This window comes from Cavia porcellus, unplaced genomic scaffold, assembly GCF_034190915.1.
Source record: "Cavia porcellus strain 051 isolate PalLab524CR breed Dunkin Hartley unplaced genomic scaffold, mCavPor4.1 scaffold_2, whole genome shotgun sequence".
Lineage (NCBI taxonomy): Eukaryota > Metazoa > Chordata > Mammalia > Rodentia > Caviidae > Cavia > Cavia porcellus.
The window spans coordinates 52,738,337-52,765,836 of NW_026947485.1; the positions used below are offsets into that span (position 1 = coordinate 52,738,337).

The 27,500-nt window shown below is 34.0% G+C and overlaps 1 protein-coding gene across 24 annotated transcripts in view; it reads right to left on the minus strand.

Moving 5' to 3' along the window:
• Foxp2 (forkhead box P2) overlaps window positions 1–27,500 on the minus strand; it is a 569,728-nt gene that overhangs the window by 31,921 nt on the left and 510,307 nt on the right. For 22 of the 24 annotated variants that reach the window (XM_063241981.1, XM_063241979.1, XM_063241973.1 and 19 more), the window contains 5 exons: window positions 15,500–15,713; window positions 13,667–13,771; window positions 6,033–6,120; window positions 4,372–4,455; window positions 85–286 (listed from right to left, as the gene is read on the minus strand). In XM_063241981.1, the coding sequence (XP_063098051.1) occupies window positions 85–286; window positions 4,372–4,455; window positions 6,033–6,120; window positions 13,667–13,771; window positions 15,500–15,713 (693 nt within the window). Of the gene's footprint in view, window positions 1–84; window positions 287–4,323; window positions 4,456–6,032; window positions 6,121–13,666; window positions 13,772–15,499; window positions 15,714–27,500 lie in introns of those variants that run through there. The other 2 variants (XM_063242022.1, XM_063242021.1) reach the window with 1 other exon arrangement.

The window sequence follows — 27,500 nt, forward strand, 5'->3', positions numbered from 1 at the left end:
TTAAGAATGGCTCATGTACATTTGCTCCACCTACATTTTTCCTCTCCCAAAGTAAAAGAGCTCTACTGAGCATTTATATCCTACCTGATGACATGGGAATGTTGTATTTGTCTGAATGTCGCCTTCGTATGGCTCCCACATTGGGCACACTGGCTGGGGTGATTACTGAGGGTCCCTGGGTAATCGGGGTGACTGGGGCCGTTGGTGTGGTAGGGGTTTGAGGTAAGCTCTGTGGGGATGTCTCCAACATGTTCTTCGACATGGTGACACTAGACACCAGATTGAGCTGCAAAGCCCAGGAGAAGGGCAGGAAAAAGGTAGAGACAAGAGAAAAAGACTTAAAAAGGTTTGACAAATGAGAGTGGTTTCACTTCTACAGCTGTGTTGCCACTAATAAGCTGCAAAAGGAAGCAGCCAATCTCAACTAATTACAGGATGAAATTGTATCATAAGAACTCTAATTAGAGGATGCTGTTAGAGGTTATCTAATAATCTACTGCAATGTTACTTAGGACTAACTCCTTCTTGTCCTACCAGACTTCAGCGAAAGTGTATTTCCTTAAATAAAAGCCAGTTGCTGATTATTGACTGCCCCTGTTGTTAAACAGGTCTAGCCCCGCGTGAAGCAACAACAGCAGTAACGGTGGATGCAAGGTTTTTAACCAATAGGACTTAAAGTAAGTTGCTATTCTGTTCCTGCCAGAATTTTTTTCCCCATAGTCCCAAATCTCAGCTGAGAGGCTCCAGCCAGCTGGAAAATTTTACACTGACCTTTAGTCTCCTTGCTAATTTGGTGGAATGGTAATGACATTACTACATATTCAAACAAAATTGTCTTAATTGCAAATTAGCCGGAGGAGGCTGAAATTTTTCAAATTAAATCTGATTGGAGATGGAGAGAGGGAAATGGAATTTCCTCACTAACAATCATTTGTGGCATGTGTTAACAAATATAATGAAATGTCAAGTTTGCCAATTCCTCTGGAAGTATCATTTTCAATTTATGATTACAGTGTCACTTAATGCTGATGTACCCTGGAAAGTGGGTGTCAGGTAGAAAAAAGGAAAAAGGTGAGAATGTGCAAGCTGTTTAACAGTGTGCCCTTCATTACTTCCCTCAGAAAGGCCCTGTTCTTCATTATCAAAAAACTCATATCACCTCTGTCATATTTACCACACCTCTTTTGTCATAAATAGCATCCAATTAGCGAATTTTTACACAGGGCAGCACATAAGATTTCTCCCACATATTTACATGGTATTGTAAGAGGTAATCTAGGGTCCTTTTCATTTCATATAGTAATCTACACAAGCAAGCAAGAAACTAATTTTAATTGTTTTGCTTCTCCATATAGTAACTGTTGAGTGGCTAGATAGAGAATATTCAGCTTTTATATATAATTTAGTAACACCTGCCTTTTAAAATCCCAAATACACTTCTTAAGATAAACCTTTTTTTAATGGGGAGAAAATGATGTGTACAGCATTGATTGATCTTTCTTTGTGGATTTGTTTTACACATTTAGTCAGTAGAGAGATTTGTTAGGGAAACAAAAATTAACATATGCCAGCTAATTGTTCTTCTTTCTTGGGCAGCAGCCAGAAGAAGCACATTAGCAGTCTAATAATAACGACTGGCACCCTGAAGGCATCCCCAAATGCATCTGTTCCCAATAAACCACAAACTGTTATTCTGTTCGTACTCTAAGCCAGCAGCCTGGGCTGGGAATTCTTTGTTACGTACATAAATAAAAGCTGAGATAATGCTACTAAATGCTGCATTTAATACATTTACAAAGCCACTGGTGTAAGCTTCCCTAGGATGTGCCAGGCTACCTCTGCATACTTTGAGAAAAGCAAGAAGATTTGTGTGCATCTGGATGTTATGGTTTTGATGAGACTTTCAAATAAAACCAGAACATAGAAGTAATAATGTTACATTTAGACCGCATCATGAAACTTACATATCTGTTGAAAATGTGAAGGGGAAAAAGCAAAACAAAGCAAAAATCTTCCCTATACATTAAAGCAAAATAAAAGCTGAGCTGGATGGTTACACATTTGTATTTAGAATTATAGAACAGAGTAAAATGTGACATTCAGAGGCCAAAAAAATAGCAAACTGCAGACCAATGACGTAGCTATCTTGATGAATACTCGACAGGACTCTACATTTTACAAACCCATTAAAAGTTATCAAAACAGAAGTCCACCTTTTCCTATGCTAACTACTCATGTTTACAATGTTCCGGTAACTCATTCGGCATCCTGTAATAATGAGCGTACCATGTTTGTAGGCGTGCAATCACAAACTGATAAAATAGAATTTATTATTAACTAAAGGGAAGCATGTAAAAGCCAGGATGAGCACTTAGCTACCTCGGCTCATCTGAATATAGTCAAGGTTGGGTGAAACTCATTATTCAGGACTCGCAGCCTTGATAACTTTGATTTTCATCCATCCATAGCATGGCCAAAAGGTACCATTTAATGAAGTACCATTCAGAGAGTAAATGGGGTCATATAATAGACAGTGCGGTTGCACCTTGTGTTCATGTACTGATAGCTGTTAAGGTGCAGTGATGAACCAACAGAGCTCATTTCTCCTTGGTAATAAATTCATGCTATTAATATTTATCAAATGTGTGGGCCGTCTCAACTGAGCCACTGCACATGAGACCATAAATCTCTACTATCATATCAATTTTGAAGCTTCTTTTGTACAGTGTATAAATTTTAGGGTTTTTTTGAGGGGTGTGAGTATTGACCACTCTTCTTTTGAACCAATTTGAGGCCAGTAGTGCAGTTTCCCACTTCAGATATTGCTAGTTCCAAAGGGAACTTTAAACTGTGGTTTCATTTTAAATCGCTCATCTAAGATTCTGTATTAATTGCCCACCATCAAACGCAATTAGCAATTCTTTCATGTGTGGTTTATGTAATGTAATACTTCAATTACATTATTCATTCAGGTTCTGTTTTGGATTATAGGCTGAAAATTCTTTATTAGTGTAGATGTAACCATGCTGCTGGAGTTTTAAAAAATTTACTGATTGAATAATTAATTGGAAAAGAACAAGCTGCAGATTCCTGATGGATTTACGAGACAATTATTCTGTCTTGTGATTATCTACATTATACTATAGAAGCAATGAGAAAGAAAGATCTCATTGAAAAGAAAGTCCTAAAGACCAAATCAAAAAGATTCTGGAAAGTCTATTTTTTTTCAAATTAAAAATACAGACATGCTAGAGCTTAAAAATTCACATTAGACAGAAAAAGATATGTGTGTCTTTTTATTTAAAAATATATTTATAGTATCCTACACTAAAAAGCAGGATAGAAGAAAAGCTCTAATATCTTTGGTGAAATACTATATTGGATTTTTAAATAAGTGACAATCTCTATGCAAAATGTAAACTTCAAATAATAGTAATTAGTGATAGATAACAAGACACTAGAAGAAAATCAGATAATATACTGTGTCTTCTATGATCTCCCCCACTGCAAAATCAAGTATTCTTTTTATACCCAAAGAAATGGAGGAAAGACAAGGCTGGCAATCACTAATCATCAGGCTACCCAAGGAACTTATTAAAAAGGGTCCCACAAACTTTCATTAACCTAGAGTTATGCAGGCAATAAAACTCTTAAGTTTCTGTGCAAGCATTGCTGGGTTAGACAACAAGCTATGTATATTCTTCTCTACCATCTATATGTCTGACTACACTCTCAGGTTGAGCTTAAATCTTGTATATTTTTAGAGAAACTATAGCTTTTATTTTCCATAATTTCCCATTTCTCTTTTGTGATACGCTCTCTAAATTAACATTCTGTATAATATATGGTAAAATATATCAGTTTGTGAAATACATCTTAACTGAAATAACAATCAAAGAAATAGAACAAAATTGACTGTAAAATACTCTTTTGACAAAATATTTGATAAAACAAGTCTACTTATACGTGCCTTATGATTGATGTAAGTCTTCTTCGGAACATCACAAACCTTTCTGTTTGTGATTGGTACTCTTGCTACTTTTTAGGGAGCTCAAAGTGGGTTTCTTTCTAATATCTCTAAACCTATCACAGAAAGATATTCTCTCTAGTTTCAGCCTCAAGGCAGTGATTTGTGCACTGATAGGTATACTTTGTTTAGTGTCACCCACAGTGTAGATTGGATAGATTTTATAAAAGATAGCATTACTGTAAAAGAAACATACAATTTGACGAGTGATTGCATTTTACTTTCATTTTATTGCCATATTTTTTATCACTCTCATTGTTTTCTAACTGTCACTAAATTGTTCATTTTCTTACTCTGTTACATTGGTAGAGCTATTTACTGTTTATAAAGCAATATGCACTTACAGGTTTGGGAGATGGTTTGGGCTCTGAGGGTCGCATGTGCAAGTGGGTCATCATTGCTTGAAGACGTTCACGTTCTTTAGAAAGCTGTTAAGAAAGAGTGAGATCAGAAGCATTTTAGAAATGACTGAGACAGCTATTTTATCGCAGTGATCCATCTTATCATTGAGCTTGTCTCAGAGTAATGATTCCTGCATATAAAAGTCTGTGTCAGTAGGAACTTATCTGGGAGGAAATGCAACTTTAGCTATGGAGAGGGAAAAAACTTTTATAGCTTTCTTTATGTTAAAAGGTCAGAGAAAACAAATAACACTTCATCTTTTTGTCAATAAGAGAATTGAGGTCACAGTTGCCGCGACAGTAACAAGTTACCAAAACCATAAATTAGAAGGCCCACGGTGTCTCTTTTAAAAAGTCCTGTGGACACTGTTAGCAATGGACTAGTGCCAACAGCTGTGAAGGGGTGAAGGGTTCTCAAAGCAAGTGCCTGCCAGGATTGTCTACACACTTCATGCATTCCCACTGAGGTCCAGTTAGTGCCCCCTGCAATCTGCCATCATCAATCTAATTCAATAGAGTGACAGAGACCAGGCAGTGTGAAACGCTGAACTCTGCCACGGAGTCGGCATCTACACTTGCGCTGGGTCTCATTACAACTGACGGACCTTACTTTTCCATCAGTCAGAGAGAGAGAGAGAGAGAGAGAGAGAAAGAGAGAAAGAGAGAGAGATAATTGGCTGGACTGCAGACTATATGATCATCTGTACTCTTATCTATTAGTATTTTATAAATAGTAAGTAGCTTACATGTCCTTGATTATTTTATAACTCAAAATAAAATGTTTAATTTTTGGCTGGAAAAAAAAGCAATATGGTGAATTTGAAATAAGACCAGCTGAAGAGTGAAGAAAAAAGTGCAATTATATGTTTAATTAAGTAAAACAAAATTTTAGTTTTGTTGAGAAAAATAATCTTCAGGATAAAATATTAAAGAAAACCTTGCAGCATTAGTAAAATAGCAAAAAGTATGACTTTAGGTGACATAATTCCTTTCTGAGCAGTTTTACAAATTCTATTTATTTTGGCCAAATTCTATTTCAGTATTAAAAATTTGTTAAAACTTAGAAGAGCAACAATGATATAAGATATGCTTCCACCTACGACTTAAAATATGTGCCATTACTCCAGTTAAATATAAGCAAGAACAATTTTTTTGTAAAATTGTAAATTACAAATATACTAGAAGCAAAAGTTGTTTTTTCAAGATAGTAAAGGTGTAATATTTAAAAGACTAGTCTTTTGTTTTAATGTAGAATCCTTTAGGGGAGAATCAAAATCAGCTCGTATCATACCTGTCTCTATAATAAAATCATACTTTATAGGTCTAACAGACAATAGGAAAAATATAGAATTGATAGTGTGGGGATATTCAAAAGTAGATAATATGTTTTAAAAGTTAGGTAGGTCTAAGTGAAAATAAACAGTAGCAATCTATCCCGAGTTATTGCCATTGTTAAAAAATAATCCAGATTTCCATATTTTGTAATTAGTCAGTATGTTGCTAAGTCATTAAGAGGTGGCCCTTGGGACCTCACATCCTTTCAATGCTCAATGTAACACACTAGGAACCTGAGAAAGGAGGCCACCAAGCGAGGTCTGACAAACCTGTATTTCTAACTGCTGCACCACCTGCATTTGCACTCGGCACTGAGCTGTGCTTCGGTCGTCCAGCGCGTGCTCATTGTTAAGGTGCCTGCACAACACAAGACACAGAACAGGACATTAGAGGACCTCTCACTCAGTGGCATGTGGACCACCTGATACGTAATGCACTGAACTTGCACTTTCCTCTGCAGCGCATAGATCAAACACTTAGAAACTACACTGAAAGAGCTAAATGTGCTCATATGTTTAGTGATATTTATGTGATATAAAAAGGCTTCAAAAGGTTGACAATGCCATTGTCTCTAAGCTTATCCTTGAATACAAAAATATTTCCTCAAGTGATTTACAAAGCAATAGTAGAAATCACAAGTATATTTCATATACTCATGAAATGTTTTTAAGAAAGAATAGCATATATAATATATATATATATATATATATATAATTTTAGAGCAAAAAGGCAATTATCTATTCTGTTTCTGTTAATACAGGTTGTTTCTATGATATTTTTAGTGAGCAATGTCTTATTTTCTGGAATGCGGTAGGAATTGCATAAAGACCAATTATCATCCTATGAAAACCTGAATAATCTAGTAAATGTTAATTGTATCTCACTAGAAAACAAATTCTATTGAAGATTGTAATAATAAGAATCATACAATTGATATTTCATACCTAAACTCCTAAGGGGAGAAATCTATACTCACTTATACAAAAATAGTGACAGGCTATTCTCATAATTTTTCTCTGATCTTGAATATGTATTACATAAATTATTATTATCATGATTATCATAGAGTGCCTAAAGAGATCTATTTAATAACATCTTAAAACAGCAAAAATATCTCTGATGAACATGAAAACATTTAGTAATATGCACTTTGTAATTTGTAATACATAATTTGAGGACACCTGAAATTAAGATCAATCGTTCAGTAATTCGGTATCTTCTAGCACATCTATTTCATCAACAGTCAAACTAAGACAATGTTTAAGAGATGTTCTCACCCATGTACAAAATACAAACATGTGAATTGAACAAAATATTCACAAAAAATTAATTTATACATTTCATCTCTGTGGGTTTAAGTATCATTTACAAATGATATAAAATCTAAGAAGTTTATTATGGTTCTCAATATACTGAATTTAATGGATATTTTTTCCTATCAAATTATTTATCTGTATTTCTTGAAGTTAATAATGAAGTAAAAAAATATGTGGCAGATATATATATATATATATATATGTATATATATATATATATATATATCATGAAGAATAATTAAAATGGCATTGTTGAGAAAGAACTAACCTGTAAACGAGTAGGTTTGTTCGATCTATGTTGGGAATTAGAAACCTTTGTTCCTTTCTGCCTCATACCTTGATAAATTAGATTAGTTCATATTAGCGCTTCCTTGCCGATCATAACAACAAAACCTCTATGTATCTCAGCATAATCGTTAGTCTTGGGTGAAGAGAAACTGTAAACTAAAATAGCCAGATGGACCAGGTCAAGCTGAAGATGTGATGCTGGAGTCCAGGAGAAGCACTCCCACTAAGACTACCTGCTCTAAACTCAGCTCAGACCAATTCTGCTCAGGAGCAAACTGTAAAAAGGACTAACATTCACCTGCGCTCTCTAGCAAGGAGGCACAGACTGCAACAGCAAACTAAAGATCAGCTTAAAATGCAAAGTGTAACTTAATCCTGACACACAAGAAAGCATATAAATTATGTTTCTGGGTTTTTATCTTCAAACATTCCTGAGAAATGAGAAAATTTCATATCAGCACAATATAATAATTGTTTGTAGTCTTATACTTTAATGTTGTTGCATTTTTGTATGATTTTTTTAAACCACAACTTGTAGAGAACACACATAATTTATCTTGCAATCAATTTAAAAACAGTTTTCTAAAAACTGTTTTAGTTATACACACAAAATTAGGACATAAATAGAGTAAGCCAGATAAGTAGAAGACACAGTGTCACAAGAAAAGGTAAATTTACTGTAACGTTTCTTTTTGCACAAAATCACTTTCAAAAGGATTTTTACACTTGTTTACTTGTTAGTGATAATTGTTATCTTATATTTAAAGAAATAAAAAAGTGCAAAATGTTTTCATTATATAGTGGGTCTTAGAGACCTATTCAATTTATCTATGCAGCTTTTATTAGAATAGAGACTGTAGAGTACAATAATAGTCAATGAGGTTTTGTCTTGATTGAATTTTTCAGTGGAACACAAAAGAACCTTGCCATTAAAATAGTCCTTTATTCTCCTGTATGAAGGCGAAAGGTTTTTAAAGTGTTGTGATGTTCAGTAATGAGCCTCTATCTAAATTATCATTGGTGACAAACTCACAAAGCACTTTTCGAGGACACATAGTTATGAAATGCCAGAGCTGCCACTTTCTTTCCTGTAATTATAGGCTAGCTTGCAGCCCTTCAATGATCATTTATAGAACAGCCTCCAGTGGATTACTGAGAACTTGAAAAACACATACATACCTCTGCCACATCTCCCTTCTCCTTTCCTCGCTATTGTTTATCAGTGATATGTAAAATAATAGTGCCTATTCATTCCCCCTACTTAATTATGCCAATCAAAGTACAGAAATAGTGTCAGATATAAATACAATGCAATAAGACTAAATAAATAGGCTGAGTATTAACATTAAATTATGAATTTATGTATTTATGACTATTTTGTGCCCAAATTATTCTCTTTTATGTTTTTATAACTATCTCAGGTACTACATATTGCTGTTCAAAAATTCTCTATGATTTATAAATCAAGAATGAGATAATACTGAAAAATGAGAGGATTGGTGGATTTTCTCTGTCAGTGCCTAATTGCTGTTTCAAAATGCATATGCAAAGGGACATTTCATTAATCATTTAATCATGTCCCTTGCAGGAAGTTGGAACTAATGTTGCAAATACCCTTTTCATATGAATGCTCCATAATACTATCTTATGCATTTGATATATCGCCTATGTCATAAATTATGGCTGCTTCAAAAGGACCAAGTGGGGTTGTTATCCCTGAAGATGCTTGTTACAAAACCTTTATTAAGTTTCTTTTTTTACTTATTGCTAGTTCTATTTCACAGCTTCATACTAGCCAACAATAATACTCTTGCTGATGCCAAAGGTCTGTAAATTACCCATGCAATCACTAACACCATTTCACAGGCCTGTTCTACTTCTACTGGTCTGCTAACAAGGCGATTACACACAAATTACTGAATGCCTATGAAATATTTAAATGCATTCTACTCTACTATGCATTAATAAGAGCAAAGCGAGCTCTGGAATTCTGGTTAGCTCCAGTCCCTAATGTCCCCTAATGAGCCTCTTACCGAGACTGCAGTTCAAACAGAGAGGTGAAGAAAAAATGCAAAGGGGCCTTCAGAAAGGCAGCACTGAACAAACATCGTGTGAGCTAGTTCTAATTTATGGGTCACTTTATAGGTATATTGATTTTTGTTTTCAAAATGGAATAAATGATGTGGTCGACTGACGTTCTTTCAAAACTGCATTGAATCTGTGTGCTAGGTAGGTAGTGTGAACTAGGAAAAATGGTAAACAGGCAAAGTCTTTCAAAAAATAATTAAGAAGGCATTTCAGGAAGACAAAAGTATTGTAAAAGATTCCTCCAATTTATTTAATGCACAGTTCTTTTTACTGAAGATTTTATGGTTATGAATGCATGTGGTAACTTCAATTATGTATACTCCAGAGCAGCAATTCAAATTTAACCTCTAGATTTTTAAATTCACTTAATATGGTAGTATTTTATAAGCTAAAAAGGGATCAGATTTAAATCCAAGTATGTCAGAGATTGTTTTAACAAAATGTTTCACTTGCATATCAGTGGTGTTTGATTTATTTTGCATCAAGCTTTTTATGTTTAAACACTGACAGGAGTTTAAATACAAAATGTTAGCTGTCACTATTCATTTAGCTGATTATGTGAGATGCCTTAGTTTTGAGGGATAGGGGCACTGTCACCAAAAGAAACAACACTCTGACAAGTTCAAAGAATGCCTTCTTGAGGTCATAATTTTGTAGCCATGCTGCCTAGTCAAAGACAAAGAAATAGACAATACACACTAAGTAAGAGCAGGATTTTTTAGAGTAGTCAGCTGCAAGAAAAAAAGAAAACAAACTTCTGTTAAACTCTACCTTTCTCACTGCCTTTTCTACTGTTCTGTACATAGTGTCAAAACTGAAAAATTTAAGCTGTAACATACTTAATTTATTTTCATAACTAATCTTAATGTTATGATATTTACATGAGTATTTTTATAGACGTTAACCAATGTGTGTGTGTGTGTGTGTGTGTGTGTGTGTGTGTGTGTGTGTGCGCGCGCGCGCACATGCATGTGTGGTAATGGGGATTGCATCCAAGGCTTTCACACTGAGATGCATCTCCAAGCTTTCATATATTTTGCATTCTGAGACAGGGTGTAGCTAAACTGTCAAATTGCTCGTGCTGGGCCTGAACATATGAATCTCCTGCCTCAGCTTCCCAAAGCCTTTGGATTATAGGAGTATATACTTTCACATCTGACTCCATTCTGTGTTTGTTAAAGGACAATATTTCCATCTTGCACTTCATGCCATGTTTTGTTTGCAGACATCCACACATGGCGGGTTCAAGAACACTTGTCTGCTAACTGGAGTGCTATACTGTACACCTTTGACTTAAGCTCCAAAAATTCATCCATCTACATTCAAGCTGATTTAGGATGATTGGAGTGATAATTAATTTTGTAGTCAAATACACTAAAATTTTGTCAGATGCTATTACACTTTGACATCTGGAAGACAACAATGAAGATGTAATATTAAATGTTCTTAATGATCTAGTGAGAGCCTCAATTACTGGTCAGAAAAATGGTTCACTTTTGTCAAAAAAACCTCAAAGTTCAAACTTTCCCCAAAATCTTTTTTGCTTTAACTTCCTTCTTCATGTTGTGTTGTTCTGCTTTTATTTGCTGCTCTAAACACTTTTTCTAGGTCTCAATTTTTTTATTATATGAAAAGAATACCTCAATTGAATACTAACGATCACCTATAAGAATATATATCCATTATAATATCTAGAAATTAAGAAAATATATAACAGAATATATTTATAATACACAAAAAAGAACTGTTGTATTGTCCAATTTCTGTGCAGGGCACAAACAGAGAGGTTCCATTTTGTTTTCAATATAATGTGAGAAAGAAAATTTAAGACGAGTCCCACATTTTCTATTGTTCACTGTTGTTTAATGCACAGAGGCTAAACATAAAAAGGATGTTTCTCTTTTTTCTTTCAATTCAAGGTAAAACTTATATAATGCCAAATTACAGCCTGAACTATAGAATTTATTTCTAGAGAACTTTATATTAAAAAGATCACAATAAGTTTTTCTTTAAAGCTTTTATTATAAACAATAGATACAAAATTGTGGGAGAATGTATACACAACAAAACTAGTATGTAAAATGTTTTCTGTCTCTTTTGATTTGTCTGCCAACTTCTTCCCCAGTCCCTCAATTCTCTCCTTTATTAACTGAAGAAAATCTGTCTTCTAATGAGAAGATGCATGCAGTTTGTGACGCCCTTATCCATTTCACCTCCCACACATATGCTAAATAAACCTTTTTCTTGAATAACTTAATTCATTTGTATCATAATTTTAAAAATTTCTCTTCATCTTTTTCACACATCTCTAAGAAAATGGATATGAGAAAACATGTCTAATTATTATTTCATTTCAGTACCATATAGTGATGTTAGCTCTACTAACAGAATGTATCACAGAACTAAAAGAAAGATCTGAGAATATATTATCATTAGTAGCATCATCCTTATAAAGTTAATATGTTGGGAAAATGGTTAGCCTTTGAAACTGAAGTTGATTTTTAATTGAAAGACATGCTTTTTCATTTTTCTAAAAACTGGAATTGATGTGCTAAAGAACTGAAGATAAAATGTTTTTTCTAAAAATGTTATTTTTCTGAAAGAACAATTTGGAGCACAAAAGTTCATAGTGAGGAATAGCTTTCTAGCTTAAATAACCATACTAAAGAAATACTCCCCTAAATCTCAATCACAACAAATAATATATTGAAAATAAGTAATATGTTCAAATGAACACTATCAAAAAGTTGTTAAATAATTTCTACTCCATATTCTTTCTTTAAAAAAATTTTAGCGCTGTAGATATAGCTCAGTAGCACAGCACCTGCCTGGCAAATACAAGGTCCTAAGTTTGATTTCTGGTACCCATAAAAGAAAAAACACATTTTTTATTTCTTTCTGGGGGCATAGCTCACAGCAAAGCACTTCCCTGACAAGTACAAGGTCCTGAGTTTGATTCTCAGTACCAAAATTAAAAAAAAATTAAAAAATATAAATTTTCTCTCAGAGAAAACTTTAACAAAGTTATCTAATATTTTTAAATTTCCTCTTTGCTCAGAAAAATACTGTGGACTTTGGACTCAACAAAATGGCAGCCTACAACTGTTTTGGTAGCAGAATTGTAAATTTTCATTTAAGCCAGTTACAAACAGCCATTGTGGTACATGAAGCAAATTTGCTCTTAATTGGTCAGAAAGGATGAAAGGTTAAAAAATCACTGTGGAAGTCTTACTGTAATTCAGTTATAAAGTTATTATGAAGCCAAGTACTGAGGTCTTGCTATTAAGGTGCTTTTGCGCTATACTCTGTAGTCAGTCTACCATTTGTAAACACATCTTTTTGATGTTTCTGCCAACATCCTGGCAACAAAGCAGTGCAATTTCAAATGAGCTAATTAACTTAATTGTTGATGAAGCATGAAACAGTTCATTCACCCTGTTAGCTGCACCATGACAACATAAGAGTCTCTGCCTGTGAAGTCACTCATCTCCATAAACCTATCTGCAGCTCTCTGTTTAGATCTCTCCTATACCAGAATTGTGTGTGGAAGTGTTTCATCAAATATGAATGCTCTCACTGGAAAAAGAACCCCTTAATTTTTTTTGAAATAAAGTATTATCGTATGAAGAGATTAAAAGTACACGAAGTTTCATTTTAATCTAGAGAACCACACAATTATACAAATATACAACCATTTATGTTTCTATAAACAAAAAGGAAAATGTGAAAAAAATGTAATTTTTTCTTTAAATTTCAGGCACCAGGAATGTTTTGTTTTTAAATTCTTTTTGTTAAATCTCACTATTTAAAGTAGATGTTACAAAATATGCAGCCTGAAAAGCAAACTTGCAAAACATAACTATGTACTTAAGTACATAGATTTTACTCACATATTTCTGCTATTTTTATTAGAAATCTAAAATTTAAGAGACTCCTACCTTACAAACACGTCTCTCAGAGATTAACTAGTATTTACTAATACCTTTACTTAATTCCAAGCTGTCATTAAATGTTTGCAAAACATTTTCACAAAAGCAAAAAGATGACATCTTAATTTTCTTAGGCTGACTTTGCTAATTCACTTGTTGGAACAAACAGAAAACTGTACAAGTCTTAGGGCTGGATTTATTCATTCCTTCATTTTTCATTCACAACAACATGCACGAATCTCCTCTAATCCACCCCACACCCCAAAAAAGTTAAAAACCTACTTTAAAAACTGTCCAAAATCTTCACAAATGCTTTCACAGCCTGGCCATTTGCAAACTCCATGGCCGTAGAGAGTGTGAGAGGCCCCAGTTTCCTCATGTGACGAGCTATAGGCAAAGAACACGTCAGATTCATCTCAAAAAGCCATAATCGTTGCAGGCTGCTAGCGCCTGTCAGGTTACAATCAGTGACAAACAGGTCAAAACAGGTCAATTCAGCTCAGAGCAGTCAGAAAAATTTAATCGTTCTATTGAATAGTTCAACTGCCAAGGCTAGATGATGTTCCAATTAGAGGAGAAATAGAGCCAAAGACGACTGTTAATAAAGGATGAAAACTAAGAGGACTGTATAATATCATATGCTAATCCTGCCATATGACCTTAATGTAACATTTTGCCTCTAAATAATAAATATATATTTCTATATGGACATGTGGGAAAATGTATTTTTAAGAAAGGAAAAGGGTAGTAATCATAAGCTTCTGAAATGCTCTTTGCTAAAAAAGATATAAACCTTTTAGTATTTAATTTTTTGATATTTAAGTGAGCTATGTATATTTCTATTAGTTATATTTGGTTTTAAAAATTCTGTTCTGAAACAGTATTCATTAATTATAGCCTTATCTAATCATTGTAGGCTTTTGATATGGGAGTGTGATACCAAGTAGATCCTAGAGAAGCCCACCAACTTCTTATATTAGTCATCAAACTGATTTCAGTTAAAGCAACCAATGGAGATATTCAGAGGCATACCGTTTTATAATAATAAAAATAACACAAGAAATTTTCTGCTACACACCAATGAAGACCAAGGACATTACCATGTAAGTGTTTTATTTTAAACTACATTGTAATTAATTTTTTTCTCGAAAAAGTTTTTGACAATAAAGAATCTGTCAGAGTAAGACAGACATATTCCTACTATGTAACAGAACAGTATCTGTCTGCAACCCTTCAATATGAAGGCAGAGCTGTGTGTAATGAGACTAACCCACTCTGTTGGGCAATTCTACACTGAATTTACATCTTTTAAGAAGAGACTTTATTGTAGGCATTACTTTGGCTTGTATACTTCAGGTAAATGACTTGAAAGCACTTATTTAGCGTATGCCTGAGTAAATGTAACCTAACAGGCAAAAGTAACTGGATGTTCTATTTCCAGAAGTATTTTTTTATTCAAATAAAATTATCCAATTAAAATAAAATAAAATAAAACAAAAATTATATAATATCAGGTTAATTTGGTGATTGAAGAAAAATAACTTTTCAGTATGAATTTGTAGTCAAGTTTACTCAGAAAAAGAACAGTATATGCTTATTTTCATGCTTATTAATTCTATCACTCAACAATTAAAAGGCATACCAGCTCCTCAGTCTTCAGTTTTATTATGCCTGGGTTATATATTTCTCCGTATCTATTCTCTTAATTTCTAAGCACACATTTGAAACATATTACTAGGGATACATATGCATGCATCTGTAATTATTTCAAATTTTACTACTGGTGCTTAGCTTAAAAATGATAAAATGTTTCCACAGCAATCAAGGTCATCACAATATGTTAGTTATCAAAATATAATCACACAGGCATCCCACATGCATCTTTGAAAAAGCAAACTCCCTGACTATATCTGTCAGACTGCTGGCATTGAAACTGCTTTATTATACTAAAAAATAATATATAAGATAACCAATATAATGACTTCTATTTAACTTGTCATTTTATACATATTGTTCCTTTAAGTATTAATTACTGTTTTTAGTTTTATAAAGTATGAAATGAAATCCAGTGAAGGATAAGTATTAATTAATACTATATATAATTAATGATTTTACCTGTCTCGTCTTGCATTTAGAACTGAAGACTGTCCATTCACTATGGAATGATGCGTTATTGGTGGCGATGCTTTGGAAGTGGTGGAGGAGGTAGTCGAGGAGGAATTGTTAGTAGTGAGGTCTAGCCCTCCATGTTTAATGCCATTGTCTTCCATACTGTGAACTCCAGTCACTTCTTTCCATAACTGCTGAATCTCAGCAGGACTTAAGCCAGCTACAAAATGAAAGAAAGCCCACTAATACACGGTAAAGTTTACATAATGAGCCTGGAGTTATTAATAGATTAATGTCAACCACAAAAGTGATTTACCATCACTAATTAATATGCAATAAAAATTACTTTTACACCAACAGCACCACATTATTTATTTGTTAAAACTAGCAGTTTGAAAATAGTACTAGGAACAATATTGGGAATATCATCACAGGTTAATAAGAAAAATATGTCCTGAAAATTCTTTTAGAAAATTAAACAATTTTTCACTTAAAAGCAGTTTGCACTTACTGCTAGTATTACCATTGGGGCACTGAATGATAACTAGATATTACAAATAACATTTCAAATAAAAGGAGGAGGGAAATATATCAGGGAAAATTATTAAACACTCAAAGAAAAAAGATTTGCTTCTTATCTGGTTATTTGATCTTTCTCAGAGAGACAAACTAAGAAACTGAACTTCATTTTGGTATCCTGTACAAACCAATGTGCTTTTTTAGTGATCAACTAAGATCATAGCTAAGCCTGTCCTTCATTTATGACTCACATTTAGAAAAATCAATTAATCACTTTAAACAATTCCCTGGATCAAGTACTACAAATTCACCTGACTGTGTCACAATAGGCTGCACTTTTTTTAGGGAGAGGGTACTGGGAATTGAACTCAGGACCTTGTACTTGCCAGGCAGGTGATTGTGTCACCATATAAATAGAAAAGCTAACACAATCTTTTGTTTTTCAATTATACTTTTGATGTAAGTTATTCAGACTCATTGTTTATAGAATTCAACTAACAAAACAGTACTTTCTTGTGTAACTTATTGTGGCTTAGTATATTCCTTATATACTATATGTTCTTTAATCAATATAATCTAAAATAATTGGTATTTTTATTTTTACCAAATTATTGGTAACAAAAAAATAAGTAAAACAGGTGAAAAAAATGTACTCAGGCAAAGTACATGAAAAAAATGCAAAGGAAGCAAAGATCCCATGGCAAAGATGAGCTTTAAATGCAGGCATTCTGACTTGAACTTCTTTGCTCTCACAATGCTATTAAAAGTATTAAGGTAATTAATAACAATGGACGATGGAGTGAAGCTATAATCATTAGTACCATCTGTTGAGCACTTACTATATTTGGTAGTTCCTTAAGGACTTCATATTCATAATCTAAGTTAACTTTACTGAGGTTAAGAATAATAAGCACAAAGAGGCTCAAAACACACAAAAACATCTCCAAATCACAACTGGAGCAAGAAATTCAAATCTAATGCCAAACAGGTCCAAAGCCTCTACTTTTGGTTACTATGTACATGTACATCTAATATAGAGTTAGAGCTGCTACTTGAATCCTTTCTACCTGCAACTCAAATACATACCTGCATCAGAAATGACAGTAACAGTGATGAGGCAAGAGCTGTATCTAGCAGGGTAGGCTGGGATAGTCAGGGAAAGGGCAAGGTCACAGAGTATAGCGCCAAGGCGAGTGCGCCCTCTGGCACCATCTTGCAAGTGACAAACCATTGGTCTGGACACAGTGGTCAACAACCAGTAGCAACATTAAGAGTCTCCATCATTCCAAACAATAGTTTGGGCCAAATCAGCCATTATTGTGGTCGGCTTAAATTGCTGTGCCTGCTGTAATCCATACAGGTAGTTTTACCAAAATCGGGCATTTCAATGATTCTTGCTCTTCAAAAAATTTTTTTTTTATTTTTTTCTTTCTTTCTTTTTAACTTTAGCAATCCAAGCAGGTTTATTATTAAACCTGAGAGGGAGCTCTTGTTGCTAGCAGAACAGACAGGGGGGGTCTCTTGCAGATTAAAGGCTTTTAAAGTAGCACTGTATAGGATTTTCACACAGGCTTTTGAGAGAGTGAGTCAGAGAAATAGTGGGCTTGTGGCTTGCTTCTGTGTCCTCCTGCCCTCTGCAAGCTGCAGACATGTCCTTAGGGGACTGCTTGTGACCTACTGACACATCCTCTGTGACTAAGTAAAACAAAACAAAACAAAAAAACCCTCCCTTTCTCTGAGATGGCCAGTGGGCTCATTCAAACTGGCAGTGTCCTAGCTCTATCACAGCTCAGGCAACCTAGTGGCTCTTTAAGATCATGTCTCAAAATAATGGGCTGGGGAGGCAACTGACAGGGAGCCTTGGGTGTAATCCCTCAGACAGCACCCACACAAAGGACACCTGAGAGCTGAAGACTGAGGCAGGATTACAAATTCTAATCCCACAATACAGAGTCTCAGGAAACAAAAATCCAGAAAATGGGCCCAGGTACTCCAGAGATACTTCTTAAGACAGCCAACAAATACATGAAATAATCCTCATCAGTAATTACCAGGGAAATGCAAATCCAAATGAGGTATCACTGCACTCAGTTAGAAGGGCTATTACCAATAAAATAAACAGCAGGATGGGAAGAACTCTCCAGTGCGGTTGATAGAAATGTTAGTACAAGCATCATAACAAAGAGTATGGAGGACTCTTCTCGCCAAAGTGAGAAATGGAATCCGACTGTTGGGTATGCCTGTACATAAAAGAACTGAAGTCACAGACATCTGCACTTGCACACTTATTGCAGCAGTATTCACATAAGCCACAAATGGAATCAACCTAAGTATCTATCCATAGAGGAATGGACCAAGGTGAAATAGTACTATTTATACAGAAAACTAAGTAAAACCCTGTCATTTGTAACATGGCTGGAACTGAAGACCTTTGTGCTGAACGAAATTCTAGGAAAAAGATAAGCAATCTTACTAAGGCAAAACCCATGTTTCTCATAAAACAAGGCTGATGATGGGGACAGAGTTAGGAGCAAAGATTACAGTGTCCAACTGCACCTTAGAGTGACTAGGAATGATAAATATTTCAGAAGATACACTTACTCTGATAAATACTGCAGAGAATATATTTAAATAAGACAGGACACCCCAGGGATGTATAAAAGTTTCATGTATTAAATTCATTCGAACTCATGTGTGACCTGTCTAATAAAAAAAATCTCTTGTGCTGTACTTTAATGTTTACTATTCCATTCCTTACATACTGGCTACATATAAATATCAGGACTAAATGCTTCATGACAAGGCTGGTCATTGCTTATTCTTATGATTAATGACCAAATGGGACCATCTCTATAAAACTGCCATAGACTGCCCCAAGAGTTCATACCAACTTTCAACTTTTTTTTAAACTTTTTTTCTTTTTTGGTACTAGGGATCGAACTCACGACCTCGCACTTGCAGGCAGGAGCTAAATCCCCAGCCCCCCAACTTTCAATTTTAACTGGAACTCTATTTTGAATCTGAACAGAGGATTAAAGACTTTTTAGTAACCAAGCTCTCTGGGAGGCTGAGACAGGTGGTTCCTCAAAATGTTAAGACAGCATCAGATGAAAGAAAAGACAAGATTATTCAGATTTCAGAAGTTATCTGAGAATCATTTGATTTTGGGTCTATAAAAAAACAGAAAAACCTTGTAGGAATGGGTATTTTCTCTGGTACCCAGAAAATAGTTTTTTGTTTGTTGTTTGTTTTATCATAGAAATCATGATGCTTTAATTCCAGCATTAGGGTAGAATCTGTAAATTTCTGACTATAACCTTTTCAAATGCAGGTCTGTGCCACCAGGCGTCCTATCAGCCGCACTCCACCAGGCCATTTCTCCGGAGTGTCAGGTGCCTGCCTCCCATCTTCTGCATCTCGGCTCTCAACAGCCTCCCTGCTTCCCTGTCCCAGCTATCCCCTGTGTGGACCACAGCTGAAGCTTTCCTACTCTCTTCCGGTTTATTACCTTGACTTGACCACATAAATTTGCTTTTCAAAAGCGATCTCTTTAAATGTAAATTAGGCCAAATCACTTCTCAGGAAGTCTTCAAAGCCTTCTCAGAACACTTAGAAAAACAGCCAAAAGAAGAAGGAAACAAAGAAAAACAATGCTTACTGTGGCCTATTTGGGGCTCCACTTGTCACTAGGCCCTTTTTTTCTCTGACCTCATTTGTCACTTTCCACATTTGATTTAGCTGTTAGCTTCTGAGGCCTCTCTCTCCACTGCCTGGATTATCTGCACTCTTTCCAGCCTGTACTTTGCTAGTCTCACAGCTCAAGTATCTTGCTCAGATCTTCCCCGGTTTCCTCCCTCCTCCCTCCTCCACCTAGTTGACTCAAGGTCTCTCCTCTGAAGTCCTTCTGCACAATATCAGCCATTGCTCTTCCCCACCCTGCCTCTGAGCATTCTTTAATTCCTGTCCTAGTCTATTTTGTCTTTTAGAATGTGAACTGATTCCTGAAAGCATCAGTCAGCTGATCTATTTCTTGATATCACTAGTCTTTTTCTGCTAACATTTTAGTTTTATAAGAACAGGTATTTCTTACTGTATAGCCCCCCTGCCCTGAACAGTACATGGCAGGTATGCAACGTACGTGTTGATTTCACTCATTATAAGAAAATCGTACAGTTCTTAAAGGCACATTGATTTCCAAATAGGAATTCTGTGGCTGTTAAATAACATCCACTTATGAGCATCACTACATACAAGACTAAGGAATTATAAATGGAACCAGTTGGTTCTTTGTATCTTTACGATACACAATGCTTTAGAAAGCTATACCAGCTAATGATATTATTAATAATTTAGTTTATGGGCATTGTTAACAACTCCGTCAATGTAAATATTCACTTACTTTAAAAAAATTTTCCATGATGCTATTCACTGTATTGAAAGGCAGTGATGTCATCACACTTTGATAAAATAACAAATGCGGAATACTTAGTACACTCTCAATAAAGATTTGATAAATAACCTGTTCACCATCCAGGGTTTTTAATTAAAATCTGAGGGAAATGGCTTTTGAATGTTTAGCAAATACAAGAAATAAAAAAGACATTCCTTTGATTGGCAGTGGTTACCAAAAATGTCTACACTTTACAATCCCTGAGGGATATTTTAAAACTTCCAGTCCCTGACCACATCGCAGACCAAATAAACCACAATTCTGGCAGCAGAATACATGGATCACTGCTTTCTGAACTCTGCAGGTGATTCCAGGGCATAGATAACTTGGGGGTGGAGTAATTTAACAAGGAAATGCTTGCTTCATGCTCAGGACAAAGTTCTCACATCTAATAATTACCAGTTCTTTTTTTATAAATACAAAACTACATACAAATATGAAACAACTAGTCAGTCAGTGTTGTACACTTTTGAACACTGCATGATTTTTTGAAGGCCTGATGTCTGTAAGAATTCATTCAGATTATATTTCAGGCAACAATAGAAAGCTCAGTTAAACAGTATTCCAATGAGCACTAATCTCAATACTGTTAATCTAAGAGTGGCTTATAGGAGGTTTCTGATTCAGGAAGAAGAGTTCTTACTTGTTTAGTAACAAAGAAAACTTGAATCTCCTCTATGTTGGTGTTGTTCATATGCATTTGGAAAAAAAAAAAAAATCAACCAAACTTATTTTACAATTCTACAAATTTATATCAGTTGGTTTTCAACATGAGGAATAAGCTTAGGATTCGCCAACTGACCAGGAGTCTACATCTCTCCTTCAAACTACAGCCTCTGTCACACAGCTCTGCGTCACCTTACCAGGTGTCTCCAAACTTATTTGCTCAAAGCAGCTCCTATTCATATAGCGTTTCTACCCCTGACAAATCCCTCTATTTGCTGTTTTTATCTGCTCTGTCCTAACAGATATTGCTCTGCACATTTCTTGAACATCAGTCGCTATTCTCAGCGCTTCCATATTATCACTGATATATAGTAACCTAACCTATTATTACTTTTAAAAATTACTGATATTAGTATTCTGGAATATTAGATTATCATCATTTTAGAAATGTGGATGCTATGGCACAGAAAAGTTAAGTGACTATTTCTAAAATTCTCTCATATTTTAAAATAGTCACTTTATTTATTTATTTATTTATTTTTCATTGAGACAGAGTTTCACTATGTGGTTCAAGCTAATTTGAATTTACAATGATCCTCCTGCCTCAGCCTTCTGTATGCTAGGGTTACAGGAAAGGACCACTATGCTTATCTTTCTCTCACACACACATTTTCGGTCATTATTCGCATAATCCTTTTGAGGGCTTCTCTCTGGCCACCCTGCCTAATAGTTCATTGTCTCTCCTTCCCTATACTCCCTTCATTTTTATCCTGTGCATACACTGATCTGATTTCTTTTAATTTATTTTATGACTTCTATTGCAAAATACATGCTTGCTTTAGGATGGCAGGAACTTTTGTTTGTCTTCATTTTGATCTCTCCAGTGGCTGGGATTATGCTTGCAGTGGCTGCAAATTCAGTGAATATGCCTTGGAAGAGATTTTTAATTTGACTGGAAAACTAGTGTACTAGTAAACAGGTTCTAGTAGGTAGTAAATTAGAACGCTGCAGAATAAAATTCAACTTTTGTCATAAGTGAATTATCCAATTCCTCTCAATAATTTGCTTGAAGGATATATACCAAAATAGTATCCAAAAATTATGTAATTATGCAATTCGAAAGCTTGGCCCATAGTCATAAAAAACTGAGAAACTGCTCATTTGGGCTTATTCTCATGCACAGGCAATACTACCGACAAAGAGTAGAAGGCTTATTTTTATAGTTCAGTAAATAAAGGACGAATCCTTAATTTAAACTCTATCTACTACCTTAGACATAGCAATTCAATGATCTTTAATTCTGCATTCAGAATATGTGGAATAACTACATAAGGTGCCATGCACTTTACTAGGAATGAATTAAAATTGATAATTATATATCCTTAAGTCACAAGTTTATACATTTCAATGACTTTACTTGCAAAATATCATATTAGACCCTTTCCCACTCAAAAATAAAAGATCCATTCAATCAATGTTCTTTTTTTTCTACATCTGGTAATTAAATTTTAATATTAAATAACTTTATACATTATAATGCAAAGTGACATTTATTATACAATTTTTAATTATTTATTTAATAAAGTTCTTCTTGTTTTGGTGGGTTACTTACAACAAAATAATGAAAATGAACTTGGTAGAAGTATTTGCATAATGTACATTTTGTTAAGCCAACTGGCACTTCATGCTTATAATTTGAATTGAGATATTACCATGTCTTTTCCAATTTACATTTTATATTCTGAAAAACTATATGGCCAAGATGACTCAAACATAGGGAGGAATATACATTATAAATATAAATTTCTCTACCAACCCTGATTTGAGTCTTTAAATTTTGCCTCCAGAAGAGAGATTCAGTTTCTGAAGTATTTTTCAGAAGTCTCTATGTGTACTTATAGTTGGCTATCCTAATATAATGTGAATTTAAATCTGTCTTTATTTAAAATTAATGTCACCTTCAGATACAATGCCCATTTTAAATTGTTTACTAAGAGCTGCATCAATTACACATTTTTTCCAAATGCCAAATTAGAGGTAGCAAAATCAGGTATTGTATTTAGATAAAACTGTGATTAAAAAAAGTATCTCTACTAAAGAAGAAACTTCTGGGAAACAGGATATATCTAAATTTTTAAAATCCCCAGTATGACATTATTAAAAATATTTATAACCTTGAAAAGTTTGAGATTCTATTATGAAAACGTTTTAAAAATTTTCCTCATCGTGATATTTTACTGTGACAAAGTTGACATGGTGCTTTTGAGTCCTCCTCTTAAAGAATTGTCAAAAAGTATCTTTTGAAAAAGATTTATGAATTAAGTGGAAATAAATCCATTTTAGTGCTATACATGCTAGTTCATTACTTGGTATAAAACCAGAATGATCATGACAATCATTCTTGTTTACATTTTCAAAAACTCTTAACAGTTCTCTTTATTTATTTCCAAATTTGTTTCTACAAATAAAATTAATATCTATAGGCAACATAACAGATTTTTATGTAGTACAAAATTATTGTATATTTAAAGTTCAACTCATGGTTGTATTTTCAGTATATAAATATTTGAAAGAAAATTTTTCCCCTCTAATTTCCAACCTGAAAGCTTTCTGGCATTTGAAAGAGAATACTAAATTGTGACAATATTTCCGGATGACATACCTTGCTCATGCTGCTGGTGTGGTTACATGAAGGCACGCAATGGTGACCTATGCAAACACATGATTTACAGATTAAACAAAAGATCCAGGACGCCAGACGTGGCAAAGTAGGCAGGGGACTATTTAGACTTCATAAGCAGAAAATTTAGTCAAAGTCAGATATCTATTTTGGTTTCTTACTGAGACCAAAGAAAATCTTCAGCACATCCCTATTTGAAGATACAGTGCATTATTATTTTTATTTCTAAAGATTTCATTTTCCTTTTTATTCAGTAGCTCTTGAATCCCAAAGGTGTTAATTCAAAGTAGTTCTGACTAGAATCTAGCATCTTGTTTAGTCGTTAAATGATTAACAGAAATCTTATTTTTCAAATTGTATTTATAAGTTTTAAAATATGTAAAGATTCAGAGTGAAATAAAACTTTCACCACATGTATTTTGTTTTGTATACAGAGGACACAGTAACCTGCCCTTATATCCGGGAACATGCTCCAAAACCCCCAGCAGAAACCTGAAACTGTGGATGGCACCAAATGCTGTAATTTATTTCAATGCCTTTTCCATCTTAACTAACCACTTATCGAGAACTGACTGTGGCCATAACTTTTGCAGTCTGAGGTGTGACAGCGAAACTACCACACATTTCTTTTTCTTTCTTCACAGTTTCACAGATAGAATTCTTGTTGTTACTGTAAATCTTACAATCTCAGCACAGGATTATTTTCTCCCCTTATTAACCAAGAACTTCCACCTTTTCCCATAAAGGATGTACTTTCCACTTCCCTGTGTTATATCTGAATTGCCAGAAACAGAGCTGGAGCTCTGGGGGCACTGGCTATTGCAATGAGTTATATTCCAACCAACTGAGGGCTGGGTAGCAAATGCAGTGTGGGAATGATGGACAAAGGCTGATCCCCCCTTCCCAAGTAGGAGGGAACAGGATGGTATGAGCCTTACAACTGTGAACAATTTAAAACTCCTGAATTCCTTATTTCTGAAACTCTGCATTTTATATTGATGAGCTGTAGTTAACTGAAGGTAACTGAAATTGAGGAAAGTAAAACTTTGAGCAATGAGAGAATACTCAGTCAAGTCAACTTGTGACTATGTGGTAGACTGGGATATGCGAACCTTTTGTTGTTGTTTTTTGGTACTGGGGATCACTCTCATGACCTTGCACTTGCCAAGCAGGCACTTCTGCCACTGAGCTAAAATCCCTGGTACATGAACTTTTATTTGCTTTTCAGAACATGTCAAAATGTAAGCACTTATGCAAATTATCATTTCTTAACCAGGAAGTAATGGTATTAGGTTATTAAAATATGTCACCAAATTAAATATTTGATATATAAACTATACAATCTATTAAGTAGCTTTATAAACAGTGTATTACTTTCAACTTGATTTTCAAACTCATCATTTTGTGTGACTTCTGTGTACCGTTACTCCATACACAAACTGTACACATTCTTAGTAATTTAAGTGCCAACTTTACATTGAAATTCAATGGTAGAGGAATATTGATGACTTTAAATACTTAATAGTTAAAATAAGTTACATTCAAGTTATACAATATGTAACAAAGAAAAAATCTATAAAGCTACTACTCTGTTAAAATCATATAATTTTATTCTTAATATTTATATACTTTTAAAATATATTTTAAGATACTGAATCTTTATAGTAGTCTGAAGAAGTATTCTTACATTATACAGATAAATAAAATATAGCATATTTTAACAGAGGTAAGGAGATCATCATTCATCACTGCACGGGTAATCTCATTTGGCTTCCACATGACCATTATGTATCGCCAATCAATCAACCAACCAAAAACCTGATAGAGAATGAACTGAGAACCTGATCATAAAAGCACTGAAAATTACCACTAACTAAGGCAGAAATGAATATGCTTCTGTTTTTTTTTTTTTTCCCATTCTAATTTTGGGATTGAAGTGCAGTATTGTGACATTATAGTACTTCCTTAATATCTAAGAAGAACTGATTTCTGGACGCCAGCCGATATAAGATCTGTGACTTTGGAGTCATTTTATAAAATAGTGTACATAAAATTTGTGTGTAGCCTATACACGGCTCCTGTATACTTTAGATTACTTGCAACAATTCATATAATGCAAAGGTTATGTAAATAGCTGTCACACACTGTTGCTTCCAGTGTAATTACAAGGAAAAATGTTACTACATATTCGGTACAGATGATATTTTATTTTTTTAAAGAGCTGCTTGAATGAATGTATGTAAACAGAATCCATTAAGGCAGAACCCACACTTGAGGAGTTCCAAGTATGATCCTAAATGGGTGTGGGTTCACTTGAAATCTTCCACCTGTGTTTGACTGGAAGCCTCCTCAAAGATACTTTTCACCTATAGTCATCAAAATGACAAAAAATATGAAGATGGTTCCAGTTGGTTTTGATTACTTGCCAACAATAAAACTTTGTCAGTGAAAATGACAGCTAAAGTTTTAATTCTGCATTTATTTAAATGAATTTCATCACTACTTTTTTGTGGAAATGTGTTTCAGAAATTTCATTTCTTACTTTAGATTATAACTGTTATGCTCAAATTAAAATTTGTTCAAATATGTCTTTTTCCCTAAATGTGCTGTGCATTTTTTCTCCTGGTCTAATGGACAGTACAAAGTAGAAGAGAAAAGCTATGGAGATAATTCTCTCTCAATTCCCCTTCCCCAAAACAAAACAAAACAAACCTCAAAAGTAAGCAAAAATGTTCATATTAAACTGTTAGTACAGTTATATCATAATACATTTCACAGCTCAATGAATTTTATTTTTTTGAACAATGTCGTTTTTTGATATTTTAATTAAGTTACATTGTATTTCTATGGGTATATATGCTAAATTTTCTTGTTTCAGTGATGTTATTACAATGAGATTGTGGTAAATCATCCATTTCTATTGAGGAAATACTCTTGTAATTATATCCTATGTAAAGATTTTTCTTTAAATTTTAATGAAATAAGTAAAGATAAAAATATTGCTTCTGTTTTAGTGGAGTTTCTGTCAAAGAAATCTAGATTTATACTGAATTAATTTATAAGTTTTCCTTTTTAAATTTTATTTCTTCATTCATCCTCAAATAATATTAATTTTTCTAAATAACAATGATTCGTGAGTAGAGTACTCATTACTGTGATGACACTGCAGTTTCTTTGAATTCTCTTTGAAACAACTCTGAAAAATGGGTTTATTGCCCTGTTTTACTTTCACTATTCAGAATTCATCTTTTTTGATATCCTGCTGTTATATTCAGTCAAGTGAATTAAAAGATCTGAAATCAAGTGAAAGAAATTTGGGGGGAAGATATCAAAGAGATGCTGACTTTATTTACCACAATACTTTTAATTTCATGTGATATCAAACAATGATCATATGCGTTATAAAGCCTAATATTTTTTTGCCTAATTTTAATTTTGGTATACTTCTTAGTGTTTGCTTTTCTTCAGTGTGTCCTAGAAGGTCAACAAAATACAGTAAATACTTCTGCAGTGTGAACCCTTCTGTGACAGACATAATTAACTTAAATTAAAGTTTACTGGGATTAATGCTTATTCCAACAAAATCCAAATGCGTATTAGAGAATCTTTTCATGAAAATTAATGATATATACATTTACCTGAATTGACTATTTTGGCACTCATCATTTATCATTATTTTTCTATTTTATTTA